This window comes from Lepidochelys kempii, chromosome 16, assembly GCF_965140265.1.
Source record: "Lepidochelys kempii isolate rLepKem1 chromosome 16, rLepKem1.hap2, whole genome shotgun sequence".
Taxonomy (NCBI): Eukaryota; Metazoa; Chordata; order Testudines; family Cheloniidae; genus Lepidochelys; species Lepidochelys kempii.
This window is the reverse complement of record NC_133271.1, coordinates 15715639-15736576: the sequence shown is the minus strand read 5'-3', so window position 1 is coordinate 15736576 and position 20938 is coordinate 15715639. Positions and strand designations below refer to the sequence as shown.

Sequence of the window (20938 nt, the reverse complement as noted above, 5' to 3'; positions counted from 1 at the left end):
ACCCTGGCAGGCTGCAGCACCCAAGAGATTTTTTTTCTCCCCCTGAATGACAAGTTTAGTGACCACATTAGGGCCATATCCTCTCCCCTACCAGCATTGGGCCAGCCGCCCCTCATCATTCTCCTGATTGCTTGTATTGTTATTGATGGGAGATCTGCTGTGGATTGAGGGGTGTAAATGGACCTGCCTTTGCAGGCTCAGTCCTGGCCCAGCATTTGAAATCAATTGCCCTGAGTTTCAGAAGTACTGAGAACCCTGGAGTTCCCACCGACATTGGGGGGGACTGCAGGTGCTCAGCATCTCTGAAAGTCAGGCCCAGAATGACACTGACTCCTCAGCACTGGGCCAGAGCTCCCAGAGCAGCGATTGGCACGGGGCAGAATAAAGCAACCAGGATGGTCCTGATGGAGGCTGGAACTCTGTCCTCGCCTCACCCTGTGGGGAAGACAGGCCTTCAGATAACCCCCATTGCCTGTATTGCACTTTCCAGCCCAGGAGCAAGGAACCATTTCACACTTTGCACTGGGGGGAGCTGAAGCCCCAAGGGGGGAAGTGACTTGCCTGAAGTCATCCAGTGAGTTGGTGCCAGAGCAGAGAATAGAAGCCAGATCCCGACTCCCAGCTCTGATCCCAAGAACAGCCCTTTCCAGATCCATGTGGGGGAGGCAGGAGGGACCCTAACCAAGTGCAGAAGCCCGAAGGCCAGGGGAGGGACCGTGCGATGCCCTGCAGGATCCTGCCAAGAATCCCAGGCAGCACACCTGGAGCAGAACACATACCATATTCACCCTAATAGCCCCTTTCTTCCAGGCTGCCAGATACCTTTGTACTGTATGAATAAGAATAGCATCTGCAGCAACATGGGCCAGGACAAAGCTCCATGGGCTCTGGCCCCTTATGCGTTTGGACGAAGCGGGTGTCAGGGGTGCATTCCCTGCAGTAAGATGCATTGTGGAGGGAATGATGCTATCCACCGACTCCCCTGCTCAGGGCAGATCTATGTGACATACAGCCAGGACACCACGACCTCCCTCAGCCGTTACCACAGGTCAGCTCCAAACAGTGGGAAATCGGGGGGAAAACAAGCAGAGAGGAGACAAGGCCCTGGTGGGCAGCACCACAAAAAGGGCACTGTGGGAGCCAGCCAGGCAGCTGCCTCAGCCCGGCTTTGTCAGCACATTTCAGTGACAGCCCGTGTCTTCCTGTGTGTGGCAAGGAGCCAGGAATCCAGGCAAAACCACAGCCCTTTCCAAGAAGCAGCTTAGCTGAGACATGGGCCCTAGGGCCTCTAGTGTGGGGTGGGGAAAGGACTTGAGGCCTCACTCCTGGATGGTACTCGCCCTTCCTGGGATTTACTCCTGGCCATCCCCTGACAGAGTGTCAGGGGAGCCCTGTCCCCTAACTCTCATGGGAGAAGCTCCCACCATCCTCCTGCCTTCGCCCTTGAAGCAAGTGCAGGTTCCGCAACCAACCTGTCCCCTTTGGGGTTTTCCTCCCGGCTTCTCCAGTTTAATGGTCCAGTTTCCTTCCTTTCCCTTTGGTCTTTAGGAGGAAGAGGCCGGGGTTGCTTCTTTTGTTGGCATCTTTCCAGGAGTGAGACAGGACTTTCCACCCCTTGCACGGGACTCCCTCCCTTGCTCTGGGGGGGCCACTGAAGGAGCTGTTGTAATAATTGGGGTGTAGCAAGCCTCCCTCAATTGTGAGCTCAGCTGGCAGGCAGTGGGTGAAAGGTCACACACATCTGACAATCATCTAGAACAATAAGTGCTGACAGAGAAAGGTACAAAAGGGCCACAAAGACTGGCTTAATCTGCTGACACCAACCGAGGTCTGTTAAGATTGTGACTGGTAAACTAGAGGAGAATGGAATCGGAGATTAATGGACCAAAACTGGCATGTCGGATATTATGTCTAACTGGTGGTCACCCATCGCCCCCCTTTGGGATCCTTTAAAGAGATTTTGGGGGGACTGAATAGGGGGATTCCCTCAAGCAAAAGTCAATAGAGCTCTGCTTTGCTCTAGAGACTCTGCCTTCGTTGGTGAGCCTTGAGCATTGGGACCTCCAGCCTAGCGCACTGTGAGGCTGCCTGGACCAATGAAGACCTCTGCCTGATAGAGCAGGATCTCGTGTGTAGCTTCCCTTTCTTCGAGTATTCCCTTCCATTGCCGCTATCTTCCTCCTGTCCTCATTCTCGGCTTTTCACCTGATCCTGGAATCTGCCAGCCCAAAGCATCTGTCCGTGACTGACTAACTACCATGTATCCTGAGAACATCAACAAAAAGCTGCATTTCCCCATGCTTGCTATCCTTTCTCCCCTCCATTTCTGTATCTTGGCTGTCAAAAGCAGAAAAAGTAACCATCATTAACAGGGGCCAACTCAACATTGAGCAACAGAACTAACCCTTTCTTCCCCGTTAAGAAAGATTGCTTGAAAAAATAAGAGACTAAGCAATCTTCTTATGTGGCCTCTCCATTACTGCAAGTGTGCAACCAACGTAGCCCAGTCAATATGATCTTCAGCTAATCTCTTGATGGATGAATAGTCCTTTTAATCCATCCAGGATACCACATTATCCATCCAATATCTTCTTTTTCTGTCTCATGTTCTTCTGCCATCAACTTTCCCTTCAAGTGCCTGTAAACATGCATCGCCCACGGAACCCCATAAAATGTGCCCTGCAAATCAAATCTTTCTTTTCGTAAAATCTCTAACTAGGGTTTGCTGAGTTCCAATCATCTCCAGTACCTTTTTGTTGGTTACATGGTCTAGCCATGAGATTTTCAGAATTCTTCTGACCCATTATTTGGAGGATTGTAGTTTATAATCAACTGTTTGAATGTCCGGATTTCACAGCTGTAATTTAACACAGACCAAATGTAAGCTTTTAAGAGTCGGAATTTAGTCTTCAGATTTATGTCCCTTCTCACCAGATGTTTATTGCTCCACAATGTCTCTTCCGCTCTTGCTAGTTTGGTGCTGACATCCCATCTTCCATCTTCAGTAATGATCCTTCCAAAGTAGCAATCATTTCTCATTTGCTGTAAAGTAATACCATTTCAGTGATACCCACTCTGAAAAAGAGACTTTGGTAAGTTTGGATTGTTTGTTTTGCAGAACCCCTCCTTTAGTCCCAGAAGATGATATTAAACTGAACAGCTGGGCCAGAGCCTAGCAGGAAGGGTGAGAAAGCTGAGGGTAAGCAAGAAAGCAACGGGCAACAAGGAATCCAGAATCTCATCTTCTGTTCAACACATGCTGCACACAGAGAGCATATAGCTGGGAGAGAGCGCAGTGGGCTTGCTCAATAGACATGGGAGTTCATTTTTTCTGCCACTCTTCTAAAGCAATAAGGGTGTTAACATTGTTATGACTAAAGCTCAACTGACTGGCCCTGGTGAGCTGTTTCAGGCTTTGCTCCAAAGGCATCTGCAACGCCCAGGGTAGCTGGTGGCCCCAAGCATGGCAGGGCTCCTTCCTGCTTGAGGAAAGAGCAGACACCTCATCCATGGTGAGCCTTCATCCCTGCAGCTTCTAGAACATCTCAGGAGGTAAAAACTGCCTTCCCTTTTGGCGAGAGACAGAGGTTTCTCTTTTAAACACATTGTGCCAGAGTAACCTGCGAAGACCCTGGCAGAAGCATTCGAGGGGGAGCAGAAGGCAGCAGGCTCCTGGGAGAAGAGCGGGGAATCAGCTACATTTCACACTAAACCGGACCACTCGCTGGCCATCTCTGGCTCTGGGCCCTGTGCTCCACCAGGACAGGCTGCCTCCCGCAGTCCCTCCCCCTCCTCACCAGACCCACTGGACAGCTGAACCATTCTCTTGACAGACAGGCCATCCTGCCACTGCCACCCACACTCACACTCTCATTTCAGACTCCACACTGGGTTCATACTTGCCCTTATCTGTGAGCCTCTCCCGTGAAAATGCTTGGGAGAGTGAGTCCCTGGGCTTGTTCCAGTGACGCAAGCAGAATCCTGGGGATTATTCCAGCAGCACCCTAGGGTAGCTGGGGTTAGAAGACACAGGGAGTAGAAGCTGGAAGCAGCAGATTCCTGAAGGTGGGCGGGAAGAAATGGAGCAGCAGCAGCTCCAGGGCGGGCAGGCTAGGAAAGATGCCTGGAGTTGCTAAGAGATGAGGCTTTTGCTTCCTTTTTTCCCGAAAGCATCCAGGGGTGGAGTAACCTCATACTCATGGGAGCTGCTGCCGTTTCTCCTCTTTCCAAGCACTGAAGAAAGCAGACTGAGAAGTGCACCGGGAGAGCTCTTGAGTGGGAAGCAAGAGAGCTGGAGCAATAGGTAGTATAGAAAGGAAACGGAGGGATTTAGGACTAGCCCAACCCCCACCACCTCTGACACAGGGCCCATTCTGCCCAGGGAAGATATCAGTCCCAGCAGACTGGCCCACTGCAGGGAAGGCATTGGCAGCAGAGCGGGTACACAGTGCAGCGAGGATGCCTTTGCCTAAGGGCTCTAAATAGAAAAGTCTGGCTGGTATCTTGCCGTTCTCACCCTATAGCCCAACTCCTGTGGCAAAGCTCCAGAGCAGCAGCTGCAAGTGGGGCCGCAGGAGAGGTGAAAGAGCCACCCCTCGGCTTCCCAGAGCAGAAGGGCTGACGCACATGGGAAGCTAGGAGCGATCTTCTATCAAACCTGAATATTCTAGAGCCTCCAGCGCAGAGCACGTGGGCAGCCCCGGTCTTTGCTGATAGCAGCCTTCTGCACTGTCCCTGTCCACCGGGGAGAAGGTAAAGCGGAGCCACTAAAAATCATTGTTATACCACAGGGGACTTTCACAGTACCTCAGAGCCCCCTCCTTTTGCACAGTTCAATGGAGTCACAGCAGTATGTGCAAACCAGTCCTGTCTAAGGCAAGTTAGTGAGCTGGTTCACAACCCTTTGGGTTTGGCAACTGGCAGACGTTCTCCTTGGAGTTCTGTGCCCTGGGCCCCACTCTATTATTTAACTATTTGTCTCATAAGATGCTGTTACCAAGTTTGCTTCTTGGCTGGTTAATTCTTTGACAGGCTCTGGCAAGGTGCTGCAGAAAGGCTCCCTGGAGTTGTCCTAGCATCTGCGCCTGTCAACAGGCCCCTCAGAGGCAGAGGAAATGGCCCCAGGCAGTTCTTACCCCTGCTGCTGGAACAAGAACCCAGCTCTGAGAGCATTCCAGTGCTGACATCTCAAGAGTGTTAGCAGACTGGTCAGGAAAATCAGAGATGCCATGAAGCATCTGAACCCCTGAACCCGAGCCTTGGTTATTGTATCTCTGCACTTTAACTGACCAACCCATGATTTATTCTAGAGAAACTACAAATCTGCACCCTCATCCTCCACTCCCAACATGCCACCCCTTGGCATCATGCCTGATCACCCTGCTCCAGAGGGGTCTCCATGTCACGTTCCCAGCTCTCTAGCATGCAGCAGATCATGGTATAACACAGGACTCAACAGCAGAATGAGGACAGGAACAAGAACCGGTCGCATCCCAGCAAGGCTTTCATAGAAGCTGCACAGTGCTCCTAAGGTTACATGCAGGCTGCATTTTCTGATTCATTGATCCGGTGGCTCCACTTCCCCGACCCTGCACCCGTCTGGGGCAGTGGAAGATCACAGACAGAGATACCGCATAATATTTATTGAGACTCCAGTTCTTCACATTCAAACAGAGCTGCCAGAACTCTACCTGCAGGGTTTGAAGCAAGTCAGCGTGCTAAGGCTTGAAAACACCCTGCTGCTTCAGCCCTGCCTGGCTCAGAAAAAGCACGGCTTCCGGCAGCTTGCATGCTCTTCCCCCTCACAGGCCTATGCCAACCATGAACGTAGAAAGTTGTTCATAAGTATAAAGCAGAGCCAGTGGCTTCACTGGACAAGTATTAATACCACATTTATCAGGACAGTATCTGAGCCCCTCTCCCCTTCTTCTTCAGTTGCTGTTCAGCAGAGCAGAACTTTCTTCTCCATCCCCATTCAATGCACGCACCCTGCGGAGAATAGAACAGCATGGAGAACAGTGATGCACCTTGTGCACAACAACAGAGGACCTCACCTCTCCATTACCTCCTCTGCACAGTGGGCCGGGAAGGAGGCTATAAAGCTTGTGGCTTCCCTGTAACATGCCATGCATGGTGGAGAGGCCACCTTTCTCCTGACTAAGATAGGACAGACAGCCTGTGTGTGCATAAGAGCAGGTGGACTGGGGTGGAATGTGACCTCTCGGCAGTAACTCTATTTGTACAAGATGTTGATGGTTCACCACTCCTCCAGTAGGTAAGTGGGGAGGGGGATCTCTCCCCTACCTGCCCTTTGAGCTTTAGAGAGGAGCACTTTTTTATCCATGATCTTGTTTTTTCACATACTGGATCCACTATAAAAAACCTAAAGTAGCCAGTTAAAAAATGAAAGAAACAAACCAAGTAAAGGAGGTGTCTGCAGCAGAGAGGAGGAAAGTCTCTGAAGTCTGAGCCTTTCACTCACTAGCACTGCCTGGTGCCAGAACAGCATCACCTTAGTACAGGATTACGGTCCTTGCACTGTGTGAGTCCAAAGCCATCAGCATGCCAGGATTATCCCAACCTAGGTACAGATTCAGTAGGGCTGCTGTTCTGGTCCCTCACTAGAGGAGTCCTGTGGGTCAGACAGTTTCATTTCCCTTTGGGCAGTAAATTGTAAACTATAGCTAGATACAAGTCTCAGGGTAGGGGTCATGGAAAGAGGGCACAGCAAAGTCCAATGTCCATTCAAGCATGTGACAGAGTCTTAGAGTGGAGTGTCCTCTTGTTTCTGCACGTGGAAGTCTTGTCCCTGTTGACGCATTCCAGGCCAGGCACCTTCTGCCTGCCTCTCCCATCCTGCTGTCTTCAGTCTGATTTCTTTGCAGGTTTTCTGTTCTTCCACATCACAATCATTACAAAAACCCCTAACACAGGAAAGAGAGAGAGACTGAGTAAAACATAACCGCTGCCAGCTGCTGTGGCTTTTTAAACACGCTGCTACGAAAAATGGAACCTCATCACAGAAGGAGAGAGAGGCAATTCCACTGTGCAGAAGCTCACATTCAATTCCACTGTGCAGAGTCACAGACAGGGCACTGCTGTGTGGAAGCTCACACCACATGAGCCTTAGATACTGGCAGTTCACTGCTGTCAGCAATCAGATGAAACATTAGTGACCAACTTTTAAAGAGATCAGAATAAGACAGAAATGTGACTCACCTACAAACAGCACCAGAAGGAGCCCTGCGATCACAGGAATGGTAACCGAATACTCCCTGGGCAAGAAGAACTTATGAATCCCGTGATCACTGTCAATGAAGGGCTGCAGGAAACAAAAGTGAAGGGCACAACTAAGTTGGGCAATACAAAGACAACTCTCCAGCACCCGGAGCTTTATGGTTGCAACACTGGGACAGTTAACCTCAAGAGCCACAATTACCCCTCGGCTTGAAAATTAAACCCAAGTAACGAGATAACATGCCTGTTCAATAACCTAGACTAGCGTGCAGTAGGTACTTTAGCTACTGCTGTAGACAGAGAATGTAATAAGCGAAGGGCAGCTGAACAAGTGGAATATATCCATGGTACTGTAGTAAGCATGTGACACCAGGGATGTCAAAAGTGCTGCTGTCTAATGGCTTGAGCATAGGAGCAAAAAACTCAGGGGTTCTAATTCAGATTTCCTCACTGCCTGGGACTGAATAAATCACTTATCCCCAGGAGGGTCTCAGCTTCCCTCTCTTGGAAAGTCACAATACTATTTACTCCACTTCACAGAGGTGTTGCAGGTTTAGTTAAATGCTGCAGAACTTTGCACCTATACCCATTGCTACCAGATAACCCTTATACAGCATAGGGATGTAAAAGGTTAATCAGTAAGCACTAGACTTACCAGTTAACTAACCTTAACCGTTAACCTCAGTGGCCCTGCACCAGGCCGACCAGCGCCCAGCCACGGCTGGACCACGCCCACTGGAGCTACCTTGGATAACGGTTAACCGGTTAAACAATATAATTTTAATCGTTTAACCGGTTAACTTTCTTAACCAATATTTATACCCCTAATACAGCACTCTAACGTTCAGAGAGTGTACAAACAATACAGGGTTTGTAACAGCAAAACAATAAACTTTTGAATTCAGAGGGGGAACCCAAAAATGTTCAGATCTTGGACTGGAAGCTGCCAGGGATTTAGATGCCAATCCAAAGCTTTAACAAACCTCGAGTCTAAAAACTGGCCCGGAAAGCTCAAAAAAAAAAAAAAAAAGCTTCCTTATATGATTTCCCATACGTCCTGCTTCGTACTGGGCTGGAGATCCCACATGAATGGACTCTCGTATTTCAGTTCTGCCACTTCCCATGAGAACCAGGAAACAGATGGGGCGTGGAAGTGAAAAATAATGGGAGAACAACCCTTTTTTGAAAACCCCAGAACTATTTTGGGGTTGAGTTTTGGGTGAAGGTTCAAATGTGTGGAACTTTATCCAAACCAGTGCATCTACCCAACAAGGCACACTGCTACGGATAACCCTATAGTTATCCTTTGTGGTTGACCTTTGGGTGAAGGTTCAAATGATCAAGGTTTTAAATGGCAGACTGGGCAAGAAGGAGTTTTTAGTAATTGCTTTTCAGCTTGCACATACTTAGACAAACAGAGTAACACCTCTAAAGAAAGTCTAAACAAACAAACACAACAGTGAAGCCATTGAGACTGGAGTAACCAGAGTGTGTGTGGGGATCCATACCAGTATAATAATCCAGATGGTGTAGTAAACAAAAAGAAGGAGGCTAAAGGCTACCAAGCCAAATCCAACCAGTTGGTCCATTGCTGTGGCCTGGAATATAAGAGAGTCAAAAGTCAAAACAATTCAGATCCTCCAACTGAATTACAGTCAGTATAAATGGCACAATGACATTTAAAGTACAAGTGTATATTACAGCCCCTAGTATGGTGGGGACCTGGTCCGTAACGTTGACCTGAATTTCATGGGTTAGTTGTCATGGCTCGCCACTGATGGCATCTGACCAAAAGATTTATAGGTTCTTGTCCAATTCAGACTACGGGGTCCAAGAACTCAGAGAGTTCTATACTAGGAGAGGACTTTTGGGGTGCTTGGCAAAAACACTTACACTGAGGACAATACCAAATTGATAAAAACTTTATTGAGATTAACAAAAGAATAATAAATGCTATAAAATTTAAGACTGCAAAACAGTAAAAGAATTCCAAAACTCCTGGTGGTAACATTCCTATTATAAGTACCTTAACTTAACATACTCACACCCTTCCTCGAGGACCCGATAATAGGAGGTGAAGGACCAGCCTTACTCCTGGCATGTCCAATAACACGATGATGCTGGCTTCCCCAAAAGTTAGGAATGTTGAGTAGTTATACTACACTACACAAGCTGAACTGAAAGCGTGATAGAACATAGACTGATAGATTGATAAAAGGATAGTCTACAGAATATAGAAGGACAAAGAAAGGAAAGAGCTAAAAGCCCCCTATGATATCCTTACAAGGTATTTTATAGGATCCTGATGCTATGCAATTCAGGCCCAACCTACTATACCCAAATCTTATTTCTGTACCCTAAGAAATTTACGGGTACTCTTATCCTATAGGTTAGTGGATTATGACACTTACTCTCTACATATTATCTCACTCCAAAAACTGCCAATCTAGGCTCTCTTGGCAACTTCCAGGTTTGTGGTGTACCCTGTGGTTACCAACCGGTTGCAGACGCCGGATAAATCCATTCAGTGTTGTGAGTAGTTCCTCCCTTTGGTTCCCCAAAGGTCAGGGACCATTCCTATCTGTGCCAAAGGTTGCCAGTTTTTATGATGACTTACTCTTAACTGATTATACTTTTAGCTATTTAGTGGATCTTACCGGATACAGGCTGGTAGGCTTCTTGCATTTCAGCAAAACTTATTCTATGTATAATTATTAGGAAACACATTTCATAGGAATTAATACTGATAAAATATAAGAATGAAATGGATTAATTCAGAAAGAGAAACATATTATTTGATACGGCTGGCTGAATTAGGAGGATATAATAGCTAGCAAAATAATCCTATGGGCTACAATAACTAGCACTCCTACCTGCGATGGTAGTACAAATAAATAAAAATGCAGTTATATGTATCCCTTCTAGGTTGCAGCTCCTGGCCATGAAGATACACCACTGTAGTTTTGGAACAAAAGCCAAAAAAGGAAAAATACTTGGCAAAAATATTGCCATAAATGCCTCAGTAATAAAACCCATCCCCTCTTGCTCTGAAATAGTGACAGGTTTCTTATCATGCTTCTGTGAGATGCTCATCAACTTGTGGTTCACTCAGTCCCTTGTAACTGAAGCAGTTACTCTTACTCAGAGGCTGCAGCAATGTCCCCTGTGCTATGATCCTAGAAATCTCAAGCTGAGCAGATCAGTAAGTAGATGGGAGATCTTCTAGGAAAACCCAGGAAGCTGTCAGAAGTGGTGGTGGTGATTCACTGCAGTCAGCGCAGACTTTGATCCAGAAGGGTGTTAAGAGGCACTGTGCTACTGGGGTGTCTTTTTTTTTTTTAATGATATGGAAAACCAAGGTCGAGCACATGAGATTATTAATGAGCCCAAATCACTTTCTGAAAGACCAGGGATGTGAACTTCCCTATCCTGGTCAAATTCTAATTCACATAATTACAACCTGGCTACCCAATCAACTCCTGAGTTCAATTTATTTTGATAATCTTAACACCTTGCATTTCATGAATGCTCAAATTCCTCACCTCAACACAACATTAACACAGCTTCATTGTGAGGCCAATATAATCATATGAGTCAAGCTCCACCATGTTCACCTATGAAACTCCTAAGGTGCTGATCTTCATCGCTGAAAGGCAGCCACGTCTGGGGTGGAACAGGGACACCATTCTGCATGACTAAACTATGCTTTTAAAGACAAGTGAAGGGGGAATCCCTCAACCAGGAGCAACTGGGTGACTGGGGTGGGGTGGGGTGGGGATTGGATCCATGGTGGGGAAACAGAAGGTCATTAATGGGGTTGGAACCTGGCCTGGACACTTAGGCTAACCCTGCGTGGGGGGGCCTCTGGACCTCCAGCGCCAGGGTCCTGGGGTTTATATCATCCCATGAGTGCTGCAGCTCCAGCAGCACAGCACCGCCTAGCAATGGGGAAAGCCCCAAAGGATTAACCCCTTCGCTCCTCCTCCCCCCTCCCATCTGACGAGGGGGATTAACCCCTTCGCTCCTCCTCCCCCCCATCTGACCAGGGGGATTAACCCCTTCGCTCCTCCTCCCCCCTCCCATCTGACGAGGGGGATTAACCCCTTCGCTCCTCCTCCCCCCCCATCTGACCAGGGGGATTAACCCCTTCGCTCCTCCTCCCCCCTCCCATCTGACGAGGGGGATTAACCCCTTCGCTCCTCCTCCCCCCTCCCATCTGACCAGGGGGATTAACCCCTTCGCTCCTCCTCCCCCCTCCCATCTGACGAGGGGGATTAACCCCTTCGCTCCTCCTCCCCCCTCCCATCTGACGAGGGGGATTAACCCCTTCGCTCCTCCTCCCCCCTCCCATCTGACGAGGGGGATTAACCCCTTCGCTCCTCCTCCCCCCTCCCATCTGACGAGGGGGATTAACCCCTTCGCTCCTCCTCCCCCCTCCCATCTGACGAGGGGGATTAACCCCTTCGCTCCTCCTCCCCCCTCCCATCTGACCAGGGGGATTAACCCCTTCGCTCCTCCTCCCCCCTCCCATCTGACGAGGGGGATTAACCCCTTCGCTCCTCCTCCCCCCTCCCATCTGACCAGGGGGATTAACCCCTTCAAGTCCTTCCCCCCGTGCCCGCCCGAAGGGAAACCAGCCCACACCAATTTCCTCCCCCAAGGGGCTGCCGGGACCCACCATGGTCCCCGCCGAGCGCCGCCGCAGACTCCGCCGCAGCCCGCTCACCAGGCTCAGACACTTCCGGGGGCACCAGGCCAATCAGCAATCGGCATTTTGGGTCCGCAGCATCACCGGAGTTGTCCTGGCACAATTGCATCATGGGGGATGTAGGCTCTACGTGGCCCTTCCCGCGGGGCATCATGGGGGATGTAGGCTCTACGTGGCCCTTCCCCCGGGGCATCATGGGGGATGTAGGCTCTACGTGGCCCTTCCCCGGGGCATCATGGGGGATGCAGCCTCTAAGTGACTACTTCCCCCCAGGGCATCATGGGAGATGTAGGCTCTACGTGGCTCCGTCCCCCCCGGCCACGATGGGGGTTGTAGGCTGCGCTGCAGGCCTGTCTCCTGCCAAGCCTCTGGGGACTGTGGTGTGGGTGGGGTGTGTGACTGTAACAGACCTAGGCATCATTCACCATGTGACAGCAATCCGTGTAAACCCCTACTTCCTTTGAAATGGGGAACTGAAAGGGGGCATGGGCTGCTCAAAGTGGGCCCCAACTTTCCTTTTTGTAAAACCAAGATTTTATCAAACGTAAAGCCAACGCTGTGCTTCCAGCAGGGGTTTTCTTTTCAATGCCAAGAGCCCACCTTCTCCTTTCCACCAAACAAACCTTCCTCTGCAGCCTTCGTACGACCAAAGAGTAGAACTAACTGTAAATAAAAGCCAACGTTAGGCTGTCTCCAAGCAAGGAAGTGCACAAAGGAAAACAGACCAGGAAAACACACGTGCTGTTTAAAATTATTTCCAACAATCATGAGCTAGAAAATTCCTTCCCACCTCCCAGCAGGAGATTTTACAAAATCAACGTTCAGTTTAAAGAAAAGAAGTACTCGTTCCGTTTGTATCCCACAGGGAAAGGCTGCATCCAGCTCCACATCTCAGTCTAGCTGGGTTTTAATATGCCAGGAGGATCCGTCCTCTGGCCCCCTTCCGATCTCTTCCCTCAAATGGAAGGCTGGGTAGGTTTGCTCTGGCTGGTATTTCTCACCTAAGTTCCAGTGTGATCAGGTCCCGGACATGTTCTCCACATAGGATGGGACGATCAAACATTCTGCTTCTCAGCTGCTTCTGGTTCAATTTGGGGGACTCCTCCCAACAGACAGGATGCATAAAGGTGAGCCCCTGTAAGTGCCTGATGAAGGGTGGGACAAGCTTGATCAACCTAGCTGCAGTGATGCATCTGGGAAAGTTTCTTGAGCTCAGTGGTAAGCTGGCTCAGGAAGAACAGGGAAGAGGGCTGGAGGTCTCAGCCTTGTTCAGTCACAGTCACTCTTTCAGCGAGCCAGCAGACTTCACTGCCACAGGCTGCCTAGACGCAGAACATGTTTAATAGTCAGGTAAGGAAGAAGGCTGGTTGGTTGTGAACCAAACAGTAACATTCCTTTACCAAGCATGGCTGCAGCGCTTAGGCTAACATTAAAGGGCCAGCTAGAACAGGGACAGTAAGCAAGGCTAGACGGTTGTATAAAACACAGCAGGAGATTACATTTCCATTCGGGAGGTTCTTAAGTAAAGCCTGAATGATTTGTTGTACGGGGTAACATTTTCAAAAGCACCGTAGTGGCTTAGTAGCCAGCCAGTAGCCTAAGTCCCACTTTCAAAGGTGACAAGCACTTTTAGGAGAAAATCAGCGAGACTTTAGGCTAAGTCGCTTGGGTGCTTTTGAAATGTTTGCCCTAGATCTAGTCACAGACAACATGGGAAATATTCATGTGCGACTGGTGGGAAGCATGCAGAAAACTTCAGAAAGAATTTGTGCCCGTCAGAAATAGAATCGTTCTGGAAAAATTCAGGATCTGCCCAGCCCAGCCCTTTGTGTTCTCTCTCTTAGGGACCCCAGCTCCAGGGATAAAACCACCTGCTACATTGGCTACAGAGAACACAACAATAATGAATTTAATTACAGCAACACTACGGACATCCTCATTGTTACTTATCACAGTAATGAGACTAAGTGCAAGAAGTGGAGGACTTCAACTTAAGAGTTTGTCTACACAGGGAAATTTACTGACATCATTATACCGTATAGTTATACCTTAAATAATTGGCACAGACGCTAAAGGATCCCAGAACTCAGAGGGAGAGGGCAACAGCGCAAGATTAGCAGGCTCCAACAGGAAGATTGCAAGCCCTGGGAAATGATGGGCCCCCATTCCCTAGAAAGAGGACTGCAGCAAAACACGGTGTCACTTCTCCTGGGGGTAGAGCTGAGCTGTAGCTCTCCCCTAGTCACCCACCAAGCCTTTCCCCCAGCAGTGAATCAGACCTTTTAAATACTCCTACTACATGGGGAAACCTACCAGTGTCATTATACCAGTATAAGTAGTCTCACAGTAGAGCCATGGTCACTGCAGACACTGACTGATTCCTGTGTGGAATTCAGCTGTTGATTCAGGGTGCCCCAGAAAACCAGCTCTGGCCTTTGGGGCCCAAGGGATGGGGTGGGGATGGTTGAGACCAGTTCATAGATATGGGAGAGGCATTGGGCCTCCAGTGAGAGGGGGAGGGTTACTCTGGGCTCCTCCTAGATGCCACTCCAGGCTGTATCGGGGGGCAGGTTGTCCTGGGGGTCTGGGCACCAGCTGCCTTCACACAGTAGTGCTAATGCTTGCTCTGCCTGTCTCCAGCCCTATCCAACAGCCTCTTGAAGACTCTGGCTCATTCCAGATGCAGCTCCCTGCACTCTGCCTCTTATGCCTCGGGAGATTTTTTTTCCAGCAGAGCCCCTGCCCCAGTAGCTGCCAACCTGAGGATGCGGGGCCTGGCTGCATCAGACTCCTCCTGTTTGCAGTGGCTGTAGCTGAGGCCCTTTACTGCATGTTCGGTAAGTAGATCTCTCAGCCCTCAACTTCTCCCACGTCCTGCAAAAAGCAGCAGCAAGGTGGGGTGGGGATGGGGAAGCACCTTTGCTTTGCCTCAAAAGTTCTGCTTTCATCCAGCCTGGTTGGAGATTCAGCTGTGGTGTCTAGTTACTACTGGGCAAGGAGCAGGAAACCATATGAAAAGTGGCCTGTGACAGACAGGTGACTTTGGAGAAGGTTTTCTGTGTCACAGGAGGGCTGGATTCAGAGTAACAGCCGTGTTAGTCTGTATTCGCAAAAAGAAAAGGAATACTTGTGGCACCTTAGAGACTAACCAATTTATTTGAGCATAAGCTTTCGTGAGCTACAGCTCACTTCATCGGACTGACTCTGGAGATTTCCCCCTGGAGAACTGGGCCTTAACCAACCCAGATTAGTTGTGTGATTCCTACTCAGCCCCAAGACAGAGGGCTTGTCTATGGGTGCAGCTGCGCCACCGTAGCGCTTAGTGAAGACGCTAGCTACACTGCGGGGAGAGCTCCTCCCATCAGCATAGGTCCCCACCTCGGTCGAGGGGAGAAGCCCTGCTGTTGACACACATCGGGGGTTCAGTCTGTATAACTACATCCCTCAGGGGTGTGGATTTTTCAGTAGCAAGTGACGTTGTTGTACTGACATAGGTTTGTAGTGTAGACCGAGCCTCAGGCTAGGTCTATACTTAAAAGGTCCACATAGCTACATCGGTCAGGGGTGTGAAAAAGCCATCCCGGCCTGACAGAGCCCTGCCCACCTCCCTTCAGTGTAGACACCGCTACGTTGACAGAAGAATGCTTTTGTCGACACGGCTACACTCACACAGTCGCTGCAGCGTCGAGGCATACCCTCAGGCAAAGCCCCATTCTAGCTGTGTAATGTTATGGGTGGGGGGATGAGGCAGAAGGGTGGGGAATCAAAAATGGTTTGAGGGACTGAGCTGGATTTTTGTCCCGACTGTGGCTGGTTACACAGATCGCCCGGCACTAGGGGGAGCAGCTGCCCAGGGAAGCCAGGCGCATTCCTGTATTCAGGGCTGGCCCTGGTCAGTTTTACACACACAGCCACCTCTGATCAAATGAAAGTGACAATGGAACTGACAGCGGCCCCACTAATAGGCCAGGTCCCATATTCTTACTCCCCAAGAAACACCTGTCCACCCTACCCCCATACCTGCAGCAATCCTTGAGCTGCCTTTTACCCTCACCTAGATCCACCTGGAGCAGAGGCCAGTGGTGATAGAAGGAAGTTATAAAATAGGAATCAAGGGGGTTAGTTGGTATGACAGAACTGCTGGGAAAACAAAGGGCCTGAAGGAAATGTGGCCCAGTAGGCAGAGCACTGGTCTGGCCTCGGAAGAGCTGGGTTCTGTTCCTGGCTCTGCCTCTGGCCTGCTGCGTGACCTCGGGTAAGTCACTTCACTGCTCTGTAACTCAGTTTCCCCAGCTGTCCAATAGGGATGGTACTGACCTCTTTTGTACAGTGCTGTGAGATCTACTGCTGAAGAGGGAGGTACTGTTGTTATTCTCCACTGCTTGCATCCCAGGAATTGTTCAAATCTGTGTGAAAAGGGTGCAACCCACAAGCACCCAGGAGAATGCAGACAACTGGTGCGGTGACTACACAGAAGTGACTACACCAGGTGCCAGGCAGGGGAGAAAAGGCCCATGGTATTTGCCAAGATGGATGAGCCACTGCAGGCATTGAAAATCCAAGACAGTGCACAGTTACAGACAGGGCACCGTGCCACGAAAGCCCCAATCAAGGAATTCAGCAAAAAAGGGGGGCCCCACCAGAGAACAGGTAGACGGGAGTAACCACCATCCTACATGGCCCCCAGAGGTTGATCTTCTAGCTGTGTAGGTGTGGTGGTCACTGGGGGGGGAAAGGCAGTGACAGAGGTCAATATGGTCATTTTCCCCTTGTACTCCCTTGTCTGTCTGCCTCTAGCTGTCTTATGCTCTGGAGCAGGGACTGTCTCTCTTCTGTGTTTGCATCTAGCACAATGGGGGCATGGTCCAGGGCTGGTACTCCTAGGTGCTACTGAAATACAAGTTACAGCAAACAAAGATGCAATACATCCCCACACGGTAATAGCCTTCAGATCACCCTGGTGTTGAAGAGAATCATTTCGGATTCCCATTATCGGTCTGTACTAGAACCATCTGCCTCTGCAAGTGACGATGCAGGATGGAGAGGTAGGAAGGGATGCCTACACCTTCCACTAGATTAGGTAGCACAGACCTCCTACCCTATCCCATGATTTGGGAGACGGGGATGAGTTTTCGTCCACTGAAGAGAGACACGCCCCAGGTCTGAACTCTCAGGGGACCTACGGGTTGTTTTGCTTAATCTCCCCCGGAAAGGCACATCGAAGTGGAAGAATCAGCCTCCCACTCTCCCGGATTAACTGTTGTTTCCCAACAAGCTGCAAACAGTAACAGGAGGAAGGCCCAAAGCTGGGTAACAGGTTGGAGAATGCAGAAGGCATTAATTACAGAAGAGCTAACAGACCCAAGGAATTATTCCAGGGATTTCCACAATTCTGAGAAGAACCAGAGAGGACTGAATCAGATGCGAAAAGCATCATCATTTCCAGATTGTTTGCTGACGTACAGCAATGTGCAAGAGGCAAGGAACCTTGAAGGTTAGGAATTACTCACTGCCACACAGGACTTCATTTCAATGCTACGCCAGGCCTTGCAAACTGGATATTAATTTAACGTGTTTGAAAAGCCTGAACAAAATATTTACTTCCAAAGGAAACCAAATTGTGCTGTTGGCTGGAACACAAGATCACTCTGTGCACTGTTACATACAAGCCGAATATTTCATCCTGGGCTGTCTCCCATTAGGGCCATGAGTTTCTTAAATATAGAATAGTCTTGAAATGAAAACCCAGCTGGAGATATAGTTAGAGAGTTCCAAAAAAGCCCATGTTGAAACAGCAGATCAGCAGCTAGATAACATTCACTGAACTCTCTGTGGCCATGAAGGATGCATTTATATTTAACCCACAATCTAATTCTTTAACGTTGTTTGTTAACTCATTAAGTGACCTATGCAGAATCTGAGTTTACAGCCAATGCTGATTTAAGAGTTTGCTCTATTTAGCACAGAGGTGTGTTGAGATTTAATTCATCTCCCTGACTAAGTTATCATGAGTGATCAGACAGTACGTCACAAGTCTGTCTAGATTCTAGGACCAGTAACTTATCATTGGTAAGGTGCCATCAGCTTAGTGGATATGAACTGACTGCTTTTCAAACATCCTGCCAACTTGAGAAAAGAACTTCATTCAAATCCAGAAACCTCTCTTATTAACAGTGAACTCTGCTTCATTTTCTTCCGAAGTCTGTTTTATGACTTCAGAACAGCTCGTGGCCAGGAGACCAAATCCAGCAAGGACACTGGTTGGGCTATAACCCTGCTTATTTTATTTAGCCAAGGTGAGACATCTGCACCTCACAAAAAAGGAAGTGAGGGTGGAGGCAATTGACAATGGTTAGTGGGGTTTAAAGTAATGTTTGTAAAGGGCTTTGAGGATAAATCTCTACCTGTTGTTGCAAGAAAACAGATTAAATGCTCTTATGTGTAGATAAGAATCAAGGGAGCCACCTCCCTCCCTAAAAATGTTAAATGCTGAAAGCCCTTCCTTCCTGAAACTGGAAAGTCACAAATGCCATGGAATTTGGCTGGATTGCAATTTGGCTCAGAAGCCTTGAGGAAGGAATCTGAGTGGAAGTTAAGTTTGCACATTCCAGTTTCTAATTGGACTCCATTCCTGATTCCTTCTTGCCGGCTCTTGCTGCGCCTTAGGGCTTGTCTTGATGGTGGAAACTTCCTGGTGCAGCTAGAACAGAATAACTGTTCCTCAGTAGCTATTCTGGTATAACTGCCCCGGTGGATACTATTGCAAAATAAGTTATTTTATTCCAGACTAATTACTTCATTTTCAAATGGCTCTGCTCTGGAACAGTGGCTCCAGCCCGGGCAGTTGTTCTGGAATAGCTAGAGCAGGTTATTCCACTATACCTGTGCCAGGTAGTTTCTCCCATGTAGGCAAGGAATATTCACAGCAGAACCAGGGCCTGGCTTCCTAAAAAGAAGCTAAAATGAAGGGAGCTAGAAAAGACTTGCTTCTTGTGGTTTTTACCTCCCTCCAGATTGTGCCTCTGATTGACCAGGGGAAGCGGGGAACCCTGTCCCAAGAGATGGGCATTTGTAAACACAGCAAAGAGAAGGAGAACAGGCTATTGGAGGCTGTGGAGCTGGAAGCCAGAAATGCCTCAGCTCGATAGTCAGCTCTGGCAGGCACAGTGAGCTACAAACAGCCTCTCAGTTAATCCCCCCGGCCCTGCGATGCAGAGCATACTCAGACTGAAAACACCTGCTGTACATCCATTTGCTTCATTCATAGATTTGAAAAGTCAACAAAGAGTAAGGGCTTGTCTACACTGGCACTTTACAGTGCTGCAACTTCCTCGCTCAGGAGTGTGAAAAAACCCCTCGTGGAGGTGGGTTTTTTAGAGCCGTGGCAGTGCTTTAACATTGCCGGTGTAGACGAGCCCTAAGATACAGCAATCCTTCCGCAATGTCCCAGCAGCAAGAGAGGGGCAGGCTGGGACAGCGACAATAACACAGACCCAAGTCTGTGGCCAGCCTCCTAGGAGGAAGGTCAGCCTTGTGGTTAAGGCAAGGCACTTAGATATACAATGCTGAGTGACGTGGCACCTAGAAAAAAAAATCACAGGAATGCCTCTGCAATCTATAAAGCCTGAGCTCGGTGCCTAGGTGCCCTATACAATGAATGCGGGGAGAGGCACCCTTCTAGTCTGACCTCCTGTGTAGCACAGGCCATAGAGCTTCCATAAAATAACTCCTGGAACAGATCTTTTAGAAACAAATGCCCAGTCTGCATTTAATTACGGTCAGTGATTAGGAATCCACCATGACCCTTGATACATTTTCCAGTGGTTAATTACTCTGTTAAAAATTTACATCGTATTTCCAGTCTGAATTTGTCTGGCTTCAACTTCGAGCCATTGGATCATGTTAGACCTTTCTCTACTAGATTGAAGAGCCTATTAAATAGTTGTTCCCCGTATAGGTTCTTCTAGACGGCAACTAAGTCATCCCATAACCTTCTCTTTGTTAAGCTAAATAGGTCGAGCTACTTGACTCTATCACTGTAAGGCAGGCTTTCTAATCCTTTCACCATTCTCCTGGCTCTTCTCTGAAATCTCTCGGATTTACCAACATCCTTGAATCATGGGCTCCAGAACTAGACATCGGATTCCAGCAGCAGTGCAGCAAATGGAGAAGTAAAAGAACCTCTACTCCTACCCGAGATTCCTCTTTATGGATCTCAGGATCCCATTAGCTCATTGGGCCAGAGTCAGAGAGAATGACAAAAGAGGGAAATAATCCTTCCTCTCCTCCACTCCTTAAATGTCTCGTCTATTTGGACTACCCTCCTTTGTGCAGACACTTAGGAAGCGTATGTGCATTGCTGCACTTTGCCCTACCCTGCTGTGCCTAGCACAATGGTATTCTTATCTTGAGGCCGCTATGTACTTCTGCACTACAAATAATCATGTGCTAAATTAAACAGGCACCTAAAACACAAATCTACAGATTACAGGATCCATCAAAGGGGTGGGGATACATTAGTGCATGTTTGCACAGTGCTCTAGGGACTAGATTAAGAACACTGGTGCTGCTGTTGAAATGTGGGCAAATGCCTGACCTAGAAAGCAAATGGAGCAGAATTTGCCTTGCTCCCACCAAGTGCCGGTGGTGAATTTCCTTTTGTTAAACAGTTCTCAAAATGCAGCACTCAGGGTCTAAAAAAGGGCCAAGGCTTCTTCCAGCACTGGCCTTTATTTGCTTAGGGTTAACAGGTTGATCTGGTTTCAATTCCCATGAACACCTGGTCTTTGTGAGCCTTTTGACATCTTGAAACGGATTGACTGTGTGGATTAAAATCAGCTCATTCGGCCAACACTAAGTATTCTATGTAGCCAGAAGAATGCATCTTAAATCACATTAATGCAGTTTTCGCATGCAATCCCCTACTCCACAGGGTGGATAAAAAATGATTTTTAAAAAATATTTTATTTAAATTGGATTTTTAAATATTATTTA

General features: G+C 48.5%; 1 protein-coding gene across 3 annotated transcripts; it reads right to left on the bottom strand.

The window, feature by feature from the left end:
- Window positions 1-5627: 5627 nt before the first annotated feature.
- DPM2 (dolichyl-phosphate mannosyltransferase subunit 2, regulatory) lies at window positions 5628-12043 on the bottom strand. Of its 3 annotated transcripts, XM_073314143.1 has the most exons (5): window positions 11915-12043; window positions 10779-10899; window positions 8745-8834; window positions 7219-7321; window positions 5628-6923 (listed from the first exon to the last, which is right to left on the bottom strand). In XM_073314143.1, exons 3-5 carry the CDS (start codon window positions 8823-8825, stop codon window positions 6865-6867), a joined length of 243 nt encoding a protein of 80 aa, XP_073170244.1. In that variant the 5' UTR covers window positions 8826-8834; window positions 10779-10899; window positions 11915-12043; the 3' UTR covers window positions 5628-6864. The 3 variants fall into 3 exon arrangements, with proteins under 3 accessions (XP_073170244.1, XP_073170243.1, XP_073170245.1); XM_073314142.1 differs by lacking the exon at window positions 10779-10899 and having other exon boundaries at window positions 11915-12041; XM_073314144.1 differs by lacking the exons at window positions 10779-10899; window positions 11915-12043 and adding an exon at window positions 10110-10772.
- Between the last annotated feature and the right edge of the window lie 8895 nt (window positions 12044-20938).